Source organism: Callospermophilus lateralis, chromosome 2 (assembly GCF_048772815.1).
Source record: "Callospermophilus lateralis isolate mCalLat2 chromosome 2, mCalLat2.hap1, whole genome shotgun sequence".
In the NCBI taxonomy this organism is placed as follows: domain Eukaryota; kingdom Metazoa; phylum Chordata; class Mammalia; order Rodentia; family Sciuridae; genus Callospermophilus; species Callospermophilus lateralis.
In genome coordinates, this window is record NC_135306.1 from 180,089,806 (window position 1) to 180,103,121 (window position 13,316).

General features: G+C 34.5%; 1 protein-coding gene and 1 pseudogene across 1 annotated transcript in view; one reads left to right on the plus strand and one right to left on the minus strand.

Moving 5' to 3' along the window:
- Ccdc73 (coiled-coil domain containing 73) overlaps nt 1-13,316 on the minus strand; it is a 120,276-nt gene that overhangs the window by 77,350 nt on the left and 29,610 nt on the right. The window contains exons 3-5 of the mRNA XM_076844323.1: nt 9,882-9,953; nt 7,678-7,713; nt 6,184-6,258 (exon numbers count right to left, since the gene is read on the minus strand). Of these exons, the coding sequence (XP_076700438.1) occupies nt 6,184-6,258; nt 7,678-7,713; nt 9,882-9,953 (183 nt within the window). The remainder of the gene's footprint in view (nt 1-6,183; nt 6,259-7,677; nt 7,714-9,881; nt 9,954-13,316) is intronic.
- On the plus strand, nt 1,001-2,966 carry LOC143391577 (protein SPT2 homolog pseudogene; annotated as a pseudogene).

Consider the following 13,316-nt stretch of genomic DNA (forward strand, 5'->3'; position numbering starts at 1 on the left):
AATAATATGAGCATCAAAATAAATGATAGTCACAGTTTTTAATCCATTGAATAAAATAATAAACTAAATTTATATTGATATTTAAATATATAAAAATAAACACATTTTTTTAAAAATTGATATTCATATAGTTTCAAAGTACCTCCCTACAAAATTCTTCAGTTACAAAGAGGGAAAGGGTAACTTTTCAGAGAAGAAACTTGTCAGATACTTCTTTAAATATCAATGTGAATGCATGAACTTTCTGATATAATTTAATATTAAGAACACAGCACTATTTCTGTGATAGTCCTGCCAGAGATATGTAAACTAAATCTGATTAAGAAGAAATGTTAGTCAGAAACTGAGGCACAGTCTACAAATTAATTGGTCTATAATCTTTAACAGTATCAAAGTTATAAAAATCAAACAAAGACTGGGGAACTCTTCCATACTGGAAATTATTAAACAGCTATAACAAATAAATGCAACAGGGGATTCTAAACTGGATTCTTCTGCTATATAACACTTTATTGGGACAACTGATGAAACTTGAATGGTTCCTGAACATTATAGTTATGTACCAATAATAACTTCCCAATTTTGATGATTGTGCTATAGTTTTATAAAGAATGTCCTTGGGCTCGGGGATCTAGCTCAGTTGGTAGAGTGCTTGTCTCGCATGCACAAGGCTCTGGGTTCAATCCCCAGCACCACACACAAAAAAAGAGAATGTCCTTGATTGTAAGAAAAATATACTACAGTATAGGGGTGACATAGTAACAGAATCGCAAATTATTCTCAAACTGTTGAGAAATAACAAACTCTGTGTAAGCTTATGATAGTTTTGAAGAAAAATAAGTCATTTTAAAAACTTTGTGGAATGAACTAATGTAAACTGTTTGAAATTACAGCATTAAAAAAAATAGTTTAAGAAAGCCCTTGGTGTAGCAGTCACCTTGGCAAGGTGTGCTTTCACCCCTTTCTGAGTGCCTGGCCAGTCTCTGCTCCCTGGCCAAACATGGACTTCAGGAAAATTCTCCTGATAGCTTCCAAAGGACAAGGTGTCAACAATGGGCCAAAAAGATATAGTTTAGCAGTGGGAACTCCAAAGAAAGACCCAAAAGTTAAAGGTGTCCAATTAGCAGCCATATAAGCTTTTCTTAGAAGGAAAGAAGAGGAGCTCAGACAAAAAGCCTTAGAAAAGGAGAAAAGAAGAACTAGTGATAAAACAAATTGAGCTCAAACATGACAAGAAGGCAAGAGCTATGAGGACAAAGAATAATTTCCATGGCTACAATGGGATTCTACTGAGGAAAAGTTAAAGAACAGGCAGGCAATGGAAGATCACATCAGTCAGGCAACTGAAAAAGAGTCAAGATGAGGGAAGAATATGAATTTTTAGAATACAATCAAGCAGAGTCAAAGCAGGAATATGAGGAAAAGCAAGTACCTCCTGAAGTTGAAAGCAAGCAAAGGTCCCCCTTAAAGTGCCCCACCACCCATGAACTTCACTGATTATACTGAGGCTGGCTGACAAAAAGCAGTTGGAACCAGTGGAGATAAAGGTAGTGAAGAAATTAGAAGAGCAGCCTAGGACTGCAGAAGAACTTAGGGAGCAAGAATTCCTGGAACAAAAACACAGGAAAAAGAAACTTGAGACAGATACAAAACTACCTTACCTCCAACTGTGTCCAAAATGGCACCTTCTCAGAAAGAAAGAGTGGGCGCAAAACTTAAGAAAGATTCTGGGGACAGTCATCCTTCTTCTAAAGGAATGTCCTTTCCTCATACTGAGAAGAAATCCAGACCTAGCACAGCCCATGAGAAACACTTATTAGTGTCTTCACCCAAATCTATGCTAGGAGAGGACCAAGGCAGGTCGGGCTGTATAGTTCCCAACCCTCACTTTATGAAGTCATGACAGACCTGTTCACCAGCACCAAAGACTTCTGCCAATGGGACTCGGAAATCTACTACTGAACACAAATAATTTCATCCTTCTCATATTAGCCATTCCAAGTCTGGGCCATTGGTCACCCCCACAATGAAGCCAAGCTTCCAGGTGCCAGGCAGCGAGTCAGTCACTCCAACTCAGCCCCTGTGAAACCCAGCCCAGGGACTGCTAGGCCCACAATTAGTTCTGGCCTTGTGCCAAGACACCACAATGGTAGCTTCAGCTCAGGACCTGAGCGCTCAGTCATGAGACCAAGAAGCTAGACAGTAACTTGAATCCCTCTGGGAGAATAGTCACTGGTACAATAGCCCTAGACAACCTGCAAGCAGTTCAATGGCCCCGGGCAACCCATTAGTGTCTCAGGTAGTTCTGGGAGACCTGTGGGCGGCTCTGGAGGCTCTGGGCAACCTATAAGCAGTCCACATGACCTTCAACAACCAGTGAGTGCCCCAGGACCCCCTGAGTGGCCAGTCAGTGGGCCTGGATGATTCATAAGTGGTTCAGTTCCAGCTAGATGGACTATCAGTAGTTCAAACCCTGGAAGACCACTAAGAGGCTTACTACTTGTGTGAACAGTTAATAGCCCAGGTCACCCTTTGAAGCCCAAGTGTTGTTGTCACAGAAACAATATCTTCCAAGAATATTATTAGTGGAACCAGCAATGAACAGATGAATGTTTTCAAGCTACAGATCCGCCCAAGGTCCTCAAAGACTTCCCTTCCCTACTGGATACAGAAGGAAATGAGGAAGAAGAGGATGATGATGAATGTGACTCTGAAATGAATGATTTCATTGAAGATGAAGGAGAACCTCAGGAAGAAATATCCAAGCACATTCAAGAAATCTTTGGCTCTGACCAAAAAAAAAACAAAGTTGAAAGTGATTATGCCTTATGTTACATGGAGAGTAGTTGGAAAGAGCAGAAGGAAGAAGTAAAGAGTTTAAGACTAGGTATGCAGGAGGACTTAGAGGAAATGAGATGTGAAGAAGAAATGAAACGTCAAAAGCCAAGAAGCTAAAGAGACATTAGCTGCTATTTTATCTTTGTGAAATTCTAGAAACACTGCTGCAAGGATTTTCTGCCTTTAGACTAAATAAGTCTCCTTTATCATTTTAGATTTAGACTTGGTGCTCAAGGAGAAGGAATGCATACTGTTACTTGCAGGCTGTCATTTGACCATAAAGTATTTTCAAATACTCCAGGGTGAAATCAGTAATGCCCATAGTGTGCTATTATGAAGTTAACTGTTCACAAATGCCAGCCTTGATCCTGATAAGCTATGCACTCTAATGTGGGGCCACTCACAAATTGGCTAATCTTCTTTTGTTTCTTTGCTACTTTGAAAGTAAAGAAAGGATTGCCTCTTGACTCCTTAAAATTCTGCTGATGTGAGCGAAGACTGCCCAACTCCCAATCAAACTTTTTGCCTTTATGAGGAACCAGGCCCTTCCATGAATGTTTCCAGCAATAAAGTTTTCAGTGTACAAGTGTGGCACCTTGTTAAATTTTCCTCTAAGTATTCTCTTCCTTTTAATGTTGTCCATAAACTGTGTTGTAATTGCTTTTCAATTTGATTGTGCTTTGTAATTGAAATACAATTGGTTTGGATGTGTTGACCTTGTATCCTGTGACCTTGCTAAACTCACTCATTAGTTTTAGTAGCTTCTTTGTAAGTGGTATCAGATTTTATAAGATGGCTATTTTGTCTGCAAAAACAGTTTTGCTTTTTCCTTTCCAATGATATACCTTTTATTACTTTTTCTTGCTTTATTATGGAATTTTATATCCAGATAAAAATTCTTCATGAATGAAGGCAAAATAAAGAAATTCTCAGATGAGGAAAACTAAGAAAATCTGCTATCAGCAAACTTGTTGTAAAAGAACTGCTAAAAGAATTTCTTCAGACATAAAATAAATTAAATAGAGGGAACCTTGGAACAAAGAATAGAGAATGAAAAATCTAGGTAAACAGGTTATTCTTTCCTCCTTGACTTTTAAAAATTCTTTTTCTGGGCTGGGGATGTGGCTTAAGCGGTAGCGTGCTCGCCTGGCAAGCATGCCCCAGGTTCGATCCTCAGCACCACATACAAACAAAGATGTTGTGTCCGCCGAAAACAAAAAATAAAAAATAAATAAAAATAAATATTAAAAAATTCTCTCTCTCTCTCTCTCTCTCTCTCTCTCTCTCTCTCTCTCTTTAAAAAAAGAAAAAATAAAAAAAAATTCTTTTTCTTAAAAATATTTATCTTGGAGTTCATTGGCTAGATTTGACTATTGAAAGAAAAAATTATAACACTGATATGATGTTCAATGTATAGAGAGGAAATATTAAGACAATTATATCAGGAAGCATGAAGGGTAAGGATCTAAATGGTGTCAAGATTTCTACACACCACCTAAAATAGTAAAATGTTGCTAAAATTAGACTGCAGCAAATACACATATACATATATAAATACACATTTTTAGCCACTAGAGCAACTATTATAAAAATTATAAAGGAGACAAACTAAAAAATAAACCTCCCAAGTCTTTCTTCTAAGAATGATCTTCTCCAGCTTCTCCCACATTCACCAACTTTTAACGTTTCCATACTTTGTGTTCATACATACATAATTTTTCCCTGACCTATGTGAAAATAAGTTGCAGCCATCAGGAATCTTCACACTTAAATACTTCAGCATGCATTGTCTAAGAATAAAAACTTTGTCATGCATAACCATAATACCAATAATACACCTAAGAAAATTAGCAACTCAATATCAACTCATATAGTACTATTCAAGTTTCCCCAATTGCCCCTTAATTTTTATGGCTATATTTTTCCCTGAGCATGGATCCAATGAAGGTTCATATATTGCACTTCATTGTTATCTGTTTTTATTCTTTTTAATCAAAAATAGTTCACCCTTCTTTTTTTCTTTAAGTTTTTTTTTTATGACACTGAAGTTTTTTAAATATTCCAGGTTAGTTGCATTATAGGATATCCCACATTATGAGTTTGTTTCATTGTTTCTCCAGTATTAGATTCAGGTTAATTTTTTGGTAAAAGGGTAATTAAACTGGCCCCGGACAGTGACACATCCCTATAATCCCAGTGGCTTGGGAGGCTGAGGCAGGAGGACTGCGAGTTCAAAGCCAGCCTCAGCAACAGCAAGGTGCTAAGTAACTCAGTGAGACCCTGTCTCTAAAAGGCCTGGTGATGTGTCTCAGTAGCTGAGTGCCCCTGAGTTCAATCCCTGGTACCAAAAATATTTATATTATATCGGTAAATTTTTGTGCCTCTTACTGCATAATATTATTAACAATGCTGCATTTGATCACTTGGTTAAGGTGATGAACTTCAGGATCCTTCCACTGTGAAAATTTATATTTTGCTCTTTGTAATTAGTGTTATCTATAGGGTAATATTTTGAAATCATGAGAATATACCCTTTACCAATGATCTTTATTCACTCTTCATTATATTTTTTTGGATGTTCCAGAAGGGAAATGATTATTTTTTCTACTCATCACTATATCCTTGGTGCTAAGAAAAATGTCTGGCACATAGTAGACCTTCATTAAATACACTGAATGTATTATAATTAGTTAAATATTTCTGTATTTTCCAAGAGACTGTGACCAACATAAGAGCAAAGGTGATGTTTCCTAGCCTATATTTGTAGAAAATAAGCACGATACTTATTAGCACATGATAAAAATTCAATTAGCACTATTTTAACTTTTAAGGACCATGGGTAAATTAAAATATATGGACCTTACTTGTTTTTCTCATGTGAAAAGTGTTTTAAAAGACTCTAACTTTATTACTATAAGAAATAGTGAGCTGGGTGCAGTGGCACACATTTGTAATCTCAGGTACAAGGGAAGCTGAGGCAGGAGGATTGCAAGTTCGAGGCCAGCCATAGCAACTTAGTGAGACCCTGTCCCAAAACGAAAAAATAAAAAGGGCTGGGGTGTAGTTTAGTAGTAATGTTCCCCTAGGTTCAACCCTCAGTAAAACACACACACACACACACGAAAAAAATAGTAAAAGTAATTTAGTATTTTAAAAAATAAAAGATGATGAAGCAAAGATACTAATTTGAAATTTAAGTCTCTTGGGAAAATAAAGTACTAAACTATGTAAAATATATAGTATGAATTTTCAGCTTTGCTTTGCTAAATTACATGTTTAATGATGTTTTACTAAAAACAACAATAAAATAGCAAATTACTTTTTAAATAGTACTGTTTACTTTACCTGTAATGCTTTTAATGTTTCCTTCAATCCTTCTATTTCTTTTTCTTTTATTTCTGCAGCAAGTTGATATTTTCCCTTTAAGTAAAAAATTATATTTTAATACTTTCTAATGTAAATATTATAAAAGGAGGAAATATAATAGCTCAAAAACCAAAATTTGTAACTTAAATCTAATACTTCATAGGCTTTTAAGTTGTATCTGCATGACAAAATATATTTCTAATGGCTTCAAAATATTAAAAAATAAGGCCTTTGCATGATTATAATGATCATAAAATGAAATATCTCATTATAATGACTAATCATTTTATCAAGAGAACATTCATAGAACTTTGAGATACTATATAATTATTTAATTCTTGCAGTTAGAATAAGTATACAATCATCTCACAGAATATGCAAGGAGTTGGTTTCAAGAACAATATGAATACAAAACCTAAGGATGCTCAAGTCACTTAAATAAAATAAAATAGTAGCCTGGCATGGTTGCACATGTCTATAATCCCAGCAACTCAGGACACTGAGGCAGAAGGCTTGAAAGTTCAAAGGTAGCCTCAGTAACTTAATGAGGCCCTAAGCAACTTAGCAAGACCCTGTCTCAAAATAAAAATAAAGAACAGCTGGGATGTAACCTATCCAAAAAAAAAAAAAAAAGCCTAGTGTTCATATTCACATACAACCTACACATGTCCTCCTATATATCTTAAATCTAGATCACTTATAATACCTAATACAATGTAAATACTATGCAAATGTTTGTTATACTGTAGTGCTTATAGAAAACAAGAAAAAATCTGTACATGTCTAGTACACTCAATTTTTTCTTTCCTGATATTTCCAACCAGCAGTTGGTTGAACCTGTGGATGCAAAACTGTGGATACAGAGATTTGATTGTATTCTAATTAATAAAGTACAGGTACATTTATATTATATTATGAATATAAGGATGGGGAAATTTTTTAAAATTTCAATTTTTTGCTAAAAATACTCAGCTATAATTATTAAAACAGCAAACTGTATGATCATAAGCATAATTAAAATATGTATTAACTAACAAACAGCTAGAGAAAATATCTAGCACCTGGTTAGTTTCTACATTTGGGAATCACTTCTCCTTTCCAGGTTGGTCTGCACTCAAGTACAAGTCATTTCAATGTGTTTTAAAGAACATTGAAAAAGCACTAAATAAATACATTGAAAAAGCACTAAAAACATTAGAACATTGCAGTAGAGTGGAAGAAACATTAATTTGGGGGTTGAAATTCCCAACTTTGCCACAGCAAATCATTATATCTTCATTGAGCCTCAGTCTTCTCAATTGTAAAATGAGGTCAAATAATGTAATTATTTGGGTTCTTTCTGTTTCTAGGATTTTAAGCAATCAACATTCTCCCCCATTAGTTTATTACCAAGGCTGTTTTCTACTATAGTGAATAACTGAAAATTTAATTCATTTACATATGCTTTAAATTATTTTAAAAATTAATAAATACCTTTTCTTCTTCCAAGGCATACATCTTCATTTGCAACTGATAATTTTTAAAATTAAGATACAGATAAGTAAAACAGTAACAGTAATTTCTGCTGGTTAATAGGACTACAGAAACATTTCATATTTCTGTATTGTTTGAATTTAATATAATATGAATATGTCATTTTTAAATCTAGAAAATAAAATAATAAAGATACAAAAGAGAGGGCTGGGGTTGTAGCTGAGAGGTAGAGCACTTGCCTAGCATGTGTGAGGCAATGGATTCGATTCTCAGCACCACATAAAAATAAGTAAAAATAAAGGCCCATTGACAATTAAAAAAAAAAAAAAAGATGGAAAAGACAGTCAACAAAATAAGTGAACAATTTAATCTCACTTAGAGACATCAATAACCCTTCAAAGTTTCATTTTCCCCTTTAGAAATTTCCTTAAATGTCTGAATATATCATCATCTACTTCTAAATAATAGCATGTGTACTTTTCTGAAGGTATAATTTTATGAAATCATTACAATTTTTATTTGCAGACAGTATTTGTGCTCTGAAAATATTTTAAATGAATATTATAGTGAAATGATGACTTTTTTAAATAATGAGATTTTAAAACAAAAAACTGAAAAACACATATCAAAGGACAATAATAAAATATTCTATATTACTCAGCAATAAAAGATAATAAAATCATGGCATTTGCAGGTAAATGGACGGAGTTGGAGAAGGTAATGCTAAGTGAAGTTAGCCAATCCCAAAAAACCAAATACTGAATGTTTTCTCTGATATAAGGAGGCTGATTCATACTGGGGTTGGGAGGAATAGACAAACTCTAGATAGGGAAAAGGGGAGGGTGATGAAGGGATGGAGAAAAGGGGTAAAAAAGATGGTGGAATGAGATGGACATCATGACCCTAAGTACATACATGAAAACACAAAAGATGTGAATATACTTTGTATACAACCAGAGATATGAAAAATTGTGTTCTATATGTATAATATGAATTATAATGCATTCTGCTGTCATATATAACAAATTGGAATAAAAATTCAAAAAAAGAAATATTCTAAGCACAAGGATACTTAGCAAAATTGTCAAAAAATAAATTTTTTCTTTGAAACGTTCCTATCTCCTTTTCCACACTCCTTACATTCAAGAACCATTTATTTAAAACAAACATAAGGCCGGGGATTCTGCTCAGTACTTGCCTAGCGTGCTTAAGACCTTGGGTCCCACCCCAGTGGAAACTCAAGAGCACTTTATCCCTAATCTTCAGATAACTGTGTGTTCTTTTCTTTTCCAAGTCCCTTGTGATAGCAGAGATGTACATTTGTTCTATTTGTTCTCTCCTAGAGAATACTAAGATACTTTTTTGGCTTCTGCTTCCATACCCTTTATTAAAATTCTCATAAATTTGATGAGACCTATTTCAGATTGAAGGAATAAAGTTCATTATTTGTTTAAACAAATTCAAACTAATGTGTAAATCATCAATAACCATAACACACTAGTGATATAGCTTTTATAGGTTCATTCTTTAGGTACATTTCTTTTTCTAAACAGACACTGCATAAAGATGAAGACAACAAAGGAAGGAAGGAAAAGGAAGTACAAATGAAGATAGTGGGATAAAAGGAAAAACTTCCAGAGGCTAATTTATTTTGAATGAGCATATTTTTTTAAACTAATATTTTCTAGCTACGGACTGAAGAGAAATTCCAAGCAGTCAAGAAGACCTAAGAATTCAAATTAACTGAAAAAGTGCTGCTATTCATTCCTTTAAAATATTTTTCTTTTGTTTTTTTTTTCTTATTTATTTCATTAGTTACTTTAAGTTGGTTGAATTTATGGAGGATTCTGTGCATGGTAATCACCTCTCATCCTTTATATCTCCTTATTTGCATCTCAGCCAGTATTATGACTGACTTTAGTAAAGGAGGAAAGTGGAAAAGGTAAGATTCCAAGATACTCTAACAAAAGAAAGAGGAAAAGGAAAAGAAATAGGAAAAGAATAGAAGAAATGAAAGTACATCTCCAACTCTGAGAAAACATTTTTCCCAAACACTCTTTATTATCAGTCATGATTTAAAGTAGCTATTCAATTATTACTCCTCATAATACCCTTTTCTCCTTCTTGTCTTCCAGGAGTCTGGAGAAAACCCTGCCTTCATATTCATGCAAAAGGGAGGAAGTGCATTATAGTGTCTAAAATACCTGCTTTTTAAAAATTTCCATTGCTTCTTTGTGTTGCTTCACTAATGCTTCCTTTTGACTCTGAAGAGTTTCCTATTTAAAAAATTATGAGAAGTCAAAACATAAATTCTTATAACCTCGTCTGCTTAAATCTTAATTTGTTCCACAGCTTAATTTAAACACATTGCATTTTTATCCTCTTGAAATGCAACTTTAAACCAATTTTATGTGGTTATTTTTTTTCTCATGGAATCATTATGTAAAAATTTTACTTCCACTTCCTTCTTCACAATAAAAACACATTGTTTTTAAAATTTTTAGACTCTGGAATGCCTGGCTCCAAATCTTACTTCAAGAAAATACCTTTTAACCAAAGATATTAAAATTAAAAATTCTAGTACACAAATAGACTATGGTCTTAGGATTTCCAGAGAAATCAATTTTATTATCTAAGCACAAACATTCACATGGCAACGTATATGACTTGAAAGTAACTGAAATAACTTTTTTTAAAAATTTTTTTATTATTAGTTGTTCAAAACATTACAAAGTTCTTGATATATCATATTTCATACATTTGATTCAAGCGGATTATGAACTCCCATTTTTACCCTATATACATAATGCAGGTTCACATCGGTTACACATCCACTTTTTTACCTACTGCCATACTAGTGTCTGTTATATTCTGCTGCCTTTCCTATCCTCTACTATCTCCCCTCCCCTCTCCTCCCCTCCCATCTTCTCTCCCTACCCCATCTACTGTAATTCATTTCTCTCTCTTGTTTTTTTTCCCCTTTCCCCTCACTTCCTCTTATATGTAATTTTGTATAACAATGAGGGTCTCCTTCCTTTACCATGCAATTTCCCTTCTCTCTCTCTCTCTCTCTCTCTCTCTCTCTCTCTCTCTCTCCCTCCCTCTCTCTCTCCCTCCCTCCCTCCCCCCTCTCGTCCCTGTTTAGTGGTGATCTTCTTCTCATGCTCTTCCTCTCTATTCTATTCTTAGTTGCTCTCCTTATATCAAAGATGACATTAGGCATTTGTTTTTTAGGGATTGGCTAGCTTCGCTTAGCATAATCTGCTCTAGTGCCATCCATTTCCCTGCAAATTCCATGATTTTGTCATTTTTTAGTGCAGGGTAATACTCCATTGTGTATAAATGCCACATTTTTTTTTATCCATTCATCTATTGAAGGGCATCTAGGTTGGTTCCACAGTCTAGCTATTGTGAATTGTGCTGCTATGAACATTGTTGTAGCAGTGTCCCTATAGTATGCTCTTTTAAGGTCTTTAGGGAATAGTCCAAGAAGGGGAATAGCTGGGTCAAATGGTGGTTCCATTCCCAGCGTTCCAAGGAATCTCCATACTGCTTTCCAGATTGGCCGCACCAATTTGCAGTCCCACCAGCAAGGTAAAAGTGTACCCTTTTCCCCACATCCTCGCCAGCACTTGTTGTTGTTTGAATTCATAATGGCTGCCAATCTTACTGGAGTGAGATGGTATCTTAGGGTGGTTTTGATTTACATTTCTCTGACTGCTAGAGATTATGAGCATTTTTTCATGTACTTGTTGATTGATGTATGTCCTCCTCTGAGAAGTGTCTGTTCAGGTCCTTGGCCCATTTGTTGATTGGGTTATTTGTTATCTTATTGTTTAATTTTTTGAGTTCTTTGTATACTCTGAATATTAGGGCTCTATCTTAAGTGTGAGGAGTAAAAATTTGTTCCCAGGATGTAGGCTCCCTATTTACCTCTCTTATTGTTTCTCTTGCTGAGAAAAAACTTTTTAGTTTAAGTAATTCCCATTTGTTGATTCTTGTTATTAACTCTTGTGCTATGGGTGTCCTATTAAGAAATTTGGAGCCCGACCCCACAATATGTAGATCGGAGCCAACTTTTTCTTCTATCAGACGCAGTGTCTCTGATTTGATATCAAGCTCCTTGATCCATTTTGAGTTAACTTTTGTGCATGGCGAGAGAAGGGGATTCAGTTTCATTTTGTTGCATATGGATTTCCATTTTTACTTTTTTTCTTTTCTTTCTTTTCTTTTGCATAACCAAAGCTATCTCAGGACCTTTTTTTAAAAAAATGCACATATATGGTCCGTTTCTTGCTCCCTCCTTTGGTGGAAGTTATATGTTTTGTCCTTTAGTTTTAAGATAATTTTAACATTTTTCTTCTATTTTTATAAAAATCAATAATTCTCATCATTTAAAAAATATGATCACAGGGTCCACAAAACCTGAAATATCTACCATACGCTCTTTACAGAAAAAGCTTGCTGACACCGAATTCAGATAATCAGATTGCAATGCCTAGTTTTGCAGGGTTTTGTTCTTTATTTTCCCAAATGTTTTATTTCCTCTTTGTTAACAATTTAAAACCTTAAATAAGTAAACATATTATTTCTTAATCATGATATTTCCAAAGTCCTTATCATTAATATTGCTCTCTATTCTTGGCCACTCTGTGATATGAGTCTAATAACAGACTGAAATTTTTTGTGATTGGGGATGTCCTTTGTCCTCTTGCTTTTACCTGGATATTCTTGGCTGCTGGCTTAGGAAAAATCTACATAGTCTAATAATAATTTTTTCCCACCATTTTTCCATATTGGTATATTCAAATATGTGACTTCTAGAGTCTTAAATACTATTGTACACACACCGTCCTGTCAAAAGATCACTCAAGAAAAGAGGGAAAATGTACAAATATACATAATATAAACAACTACTATAACATGGAATAACACAGAGCATGGATGTCAGGTGGGTTCCCTGTCTTAAAAATTCAAGAATGAAATCCATGGACACAAGGGTAAAAGTAAAGGAACAGGATTTATTAGAGCAATATAAAGAAAGAAAGCAGAATTTCCAAAGAGGGAGGGGTGCCAAGAGAGGGATGCCAATGGATGTCTGTTGTCTAGGGAATTTTATGGGCTTGATCTGTCCATGTAGGTGATTGGTGGAATATAGGATTTAGAAAGGGGGCCAATCAACTATTTTGCCTTCTTTCAGCAAATATGGAGAATTTGACAGATTCATTACAGAAGTATAAGAAAACTGTTGGCTTTGAATATCGATCTTGTATCCTGCTACTTTGCTAAATTTGTTTATCAGATGTAGAGGTCTTTTGGAGTTTTTCAAGTTTTCTAGGTATAGAATCATGTCATCAGCAATGGAGATAGTTTGACTTCTTTTCCTATTTGTATCCCTTTAATTTCCTTCTCTTGACTGGTTGCTAGAATTTCAAAAACTATACTGAATAGGAGTGGTGAGAGTAAACATCCTTATCTTGTTCCTGATTAGAGGAAATGCTTTCAATTTTTCTCTATTCAGTACAATGCTGACTTTTGTTTAACATACATAGTTTTTATGATGTTAAGTTCCTTCTATTCACAGTTTCTTCAGTGTTTTTAACATGACTAGGTGCTAAATTTTTGTCAAAGGACTTTTC